At 38.7% G+C, this 3,825-nt stretch overlaps 1 protein-coding gene across 10 annotated transcripts in view; it reads right to left on the bottom strand.

Moving 5' to 3' along the window:
• The window catches only part of LOC106880568 (kinesin-like protein unc-104), a 305,280-nt gene that overhangs the window by 167,430 nt on the left and 134,025 nt on the right, over positions 1–3,825 (bottom strand). For all 10 annotated transcript variants that reach the window (XM_052976565.1, XM_052976570.1, XM_052976569.1 and 7 more), the window contains one exon: positions 514–693. In XM_052976565.1, the coding sequence (XP_052832525.1) occupies positions 514–693 (180 nt within the window). The remainder of the gene's footprint in view (positions 1–513; positions 694–3,825) is intronic.

The following is a 3,825-nucleotide window of genomic DNA, read 5'->3' as shown; positions in this document are numbered from 1 at the left end:
TATATTGCAATTTATGATGAATAGTAGTTATTGATTATAGTTGGCCAACAGACCAATCGCTAGTCAACGCAATTTCTGACAGCTACACTGACAGGAGGAGTGTTGGTAACTTGGTACAGAACAAATATTGTAAGAGACTTTGCACAAAGAATATTAGCTTTCCTGATGTTTATATGCTTCACTGATATACATCAGTAAAAGATACACACATACACAGGCCAACAAGCAGTGCGAATACTCGATATCCATGAAAGAGTGAAGATGTTTCTTACATGAAACCAATGGTAGCCTAAATATCTATGGTTGTGTTATGCTTACAATTATATATATATATATATATATATATATATATATATATACACACACACATACACACACAATCTTTTCACACAGTTTAAGTGAATATTTTATCTATGTGTGTCCATATGGATATGAGAGAGAGAGAAAGTGTGTGTACACGCTCACTAATTTGGAGCAGATGAGGAAGGGTGAGTAAACAAAGTAGCTTCTTACCAGTGGGATTATCCCACGTTGGCTGTCTTCATTCTTTCCCATCATGGTGTAGCTTTTCCCTGCACCAGTCTGTCCATATGCAAATATACAGACATTGTATCCTTCAAAAGCATGATCCAACATCTCCAGGCCGATGTCTTCATACACTTTTGTCTGGGACGAAAATTCAGGATCAGAAGGCTGAAAGAAAGAAAAATTAAAGATATATATATATATATATATATATATATTTATGTGTGCGTGAATTAAGGCTACCATTGATTTCATGCTAAGAAAAGTAGGAAAACATCCTAGTGCCTTAACAATTTTTCAATCCGATAACATGGAGGCTGGAAAATTGCTAAGACACTTGAATATTTTCCTACTTTTCTTAACATGAAACCAATGGTAGCCTTAATTCACAAATAAAGAAATTATATCCACCAATGCAGCATTGAACACTCATTTTCATCATTCAACATTTACATATATATATATATATATATATATATATATATATATAAGCAATAATTATAATGACAGAGAATATGGAGAGAGGTACATCCTCAAAATATATTTCCTTTTATTTGACATTGTCAAACAGCATATTTTTATGGTTATAATGACCTACACATGTTTCCACTGCACAGAGTATGGGCAGTTGCATATACAACTGGATATAATTATCTGTGCAGCTTCATGCAGGATCTTTCAACCAGCTTGGATCAAAGCAAACTCAATGTGAATGACAAGTTCGAGTAGTCATAGACTCTGAATACTAATCAATGCGGTTAGCTGAAACCTGGAACATAACAGAGGGTTACCGCAGTATTTTCCCAGAAATATATCGCTCTAAGCACATGTGCGTGTGTTTGTGTGTGTGTGATGATGACGTAGGAGTGTTCAGCTTTTGCCAAACAACCTGCAAAGATGATTTGTTTATAGTGATCGAATGCCTGTGCTATACATTAACTGACTCTCTCCATCAAATCGGCGTTGCCTAAAACGGTGTACCATGCATCAGATGTCAAAGTGATCACAGAGCAACACGCGATGAAGTGTTTTGCTCAAGAACACAACACCACCTGGTCTCAGAATTGAAACTATGATCTTACGATCATGTGTGCAACACCTTAACCACTAGGCCATACACCCTCATATATGTAAGGTGTACCATAATTCATGGCATCCAGTGGAGCATCACTGAAGATTTGCCTTCATTTAGTTAAAGACAGCAATCAAGGACTGTAATACAGCTTTCATCTTTTACTTGTTTCAGTCACTGAATTGCAACCATGCTGAGGCACCGCCCTGAAGAGCTTACTTGATCAAATCAACCCCAGTACTTATTTTTTTAAAGTCTGTTACTTATTCTGCCAGTTTCTTTTGCTGAACTGCTAAGTTACAGGGATGTAAACAAACTGACACCAGTTGTCAAACAGTAGGGAGAACAAACAGAAAAACATACACACTTATATATGATGGGCTTCTATAGAGTTTCCATCTATCAAATTCACTCACAAAGCATTGGTCAGTCCAGAGCTCTAGTAGGAGACACTTGCACAAGATTCCGTGCAGTGGGACTGAACCCAGAGCCACAGGCTGCAAAGTAAGCTTCTTAACTACATATGATAACTGCTTTCACATTATGTGGTAACCTTGGTTACCACATAATATATAGTACTATACATTGCTTAAGGACTAAAGACTTAAGGACTAAAGACTGCTATAGTGATACTTAAAGGACTAAAGACTGCTTTTATATACTATGGCACCAAGGGGACTAGAGACTGTCTTCAAAAAACAAGGGATGAGGAGGAGCAGAGAGCTCGAGAAGAGGTAGAGGAAAGGAAAAGGTGAACGCAAAAAGAGACGCTATGTTTTGGGGAACGCAAGAAAGGGACAGGCTTCTTAGACACACAGAATGAGAAAGTTAATTAGTAAACAAGAGAAGGGGTGACTGAATAAGTCAAGAGAAGAAAAAGAAGGCGGATAATAAGAGAAAATAGCAAACCTAAAGATGACAAAATGGCAGAAATAATATTTGATCATGATGACGATGAGTATGATGGTCTTGAATTCTTATTATTATTATCATTATCGTTCTTTTAACCCCAGTTTTGCTGGAACTCTTGGACAAACACTGACAAACACTGATACACAAACATGTATATATATACATGTACGACTGGCTTGTTTCAGTTTCCGTCCACCAAATCCACTCACAAGGCTTTGGTCAGCCCAAAGCTATAGTAGAAGCCACTTGCCCAAGGTGCCATGCAGTGGGCCTGAACCCAGAACCATGTGGTTGGTAAGCAAGCTACTTACCACATAGCCACTCCTGCGCCTATATATATGTATTATATGGTTGGCACTCCGTCGGTTACGACGACGAAGGTTCCAGTTGATCCGATCAATGGAACAGCCTGCTCGTGAAATTAACGTGCAAGTGGCTGAGCACTCCACAGACACATGTACCCTTAACGTAGTTCTCGGGGAGATTCAGCGTGACACAGAGTGTGACAAGGCTGGCCCTTTGAAATACAGGTACAGCAGAAACAGGAAGTAAGAGTGAGAGAAAGTTGTGGTGAAAGAGTACAGCAGGGTTCTCCACCATCCCCTACCGGAGCCTTGTGGCGCTTTAGGTGTTTTCGCTCAATAAACACTCACAACGCCCGGTCTGGGAATCGAAACCGCGATCCTACTACTGCGAGTCCACTGGGCCACATATATGTATATATGTATGCATGTATGTGTGTGTTTATCAAATTTTACCCACAAGGTATCGGTTGGCCCAAGGCTATAGCAGAAGAATCTTAACTCTAGCTTTCTTACATCGGGATTCAACGCCAGACCACATGGTTGAGAAGTAAACTTCTTAAGCATACAACATGCCTGCACCTATAATTAATATTACATATATTAAATATATATTAATCTAATTTTATTCTGTTCAGTACTTATCTATTGATTCAGATATACTGAAGACAATAAGATAGGGGGGGGGGAGATATAGAGGAAGAATGAAAGCGAGACAGAGGGAGGGGCGATAACAGAAAGAGGGAGAGTGAGGAGAATAAGGAAGGTGGAGGATGAAAGAATAGAGACAGAGAAAGAGAGAGAGGAAAGAATAAAAAGGGGAGTGAGACAGGGAGGGTAAAAATAAAATAGCATGGTTAAAGGTGGGTGGTTACATCTAAATCAGGTCAAATTATAGCAGATTAATCGCCTATAATCTAATCTAGCTTTTATAGTTTTTAACAGATGTAGCACAGTACTCCACCACCTGTATACAGAGAAACAACACAGAGATGGTTGTGATTATATATATAT

Source organism: Octopus bimaculoides, chromosome 25, assembly GCF_001194135.2.
Source record: "Octopus bimaculoides isolate UCB-OBI-ISO-001 chromosome 25, ASM119413v2, whole genome shotgun sequence".
In the NCBI taxonomy this organism is placed as follows: Eukaryota; Metazoa; Mollusca; class Cephalopoda; order Octopoda; family Octopodidae; genus Octopus; species Octopus bimaculoides.
Note: the sequence above shows the minus strand (reverse complement) of the source record. Positions and strands in the feature narration are given on the sequence as shown.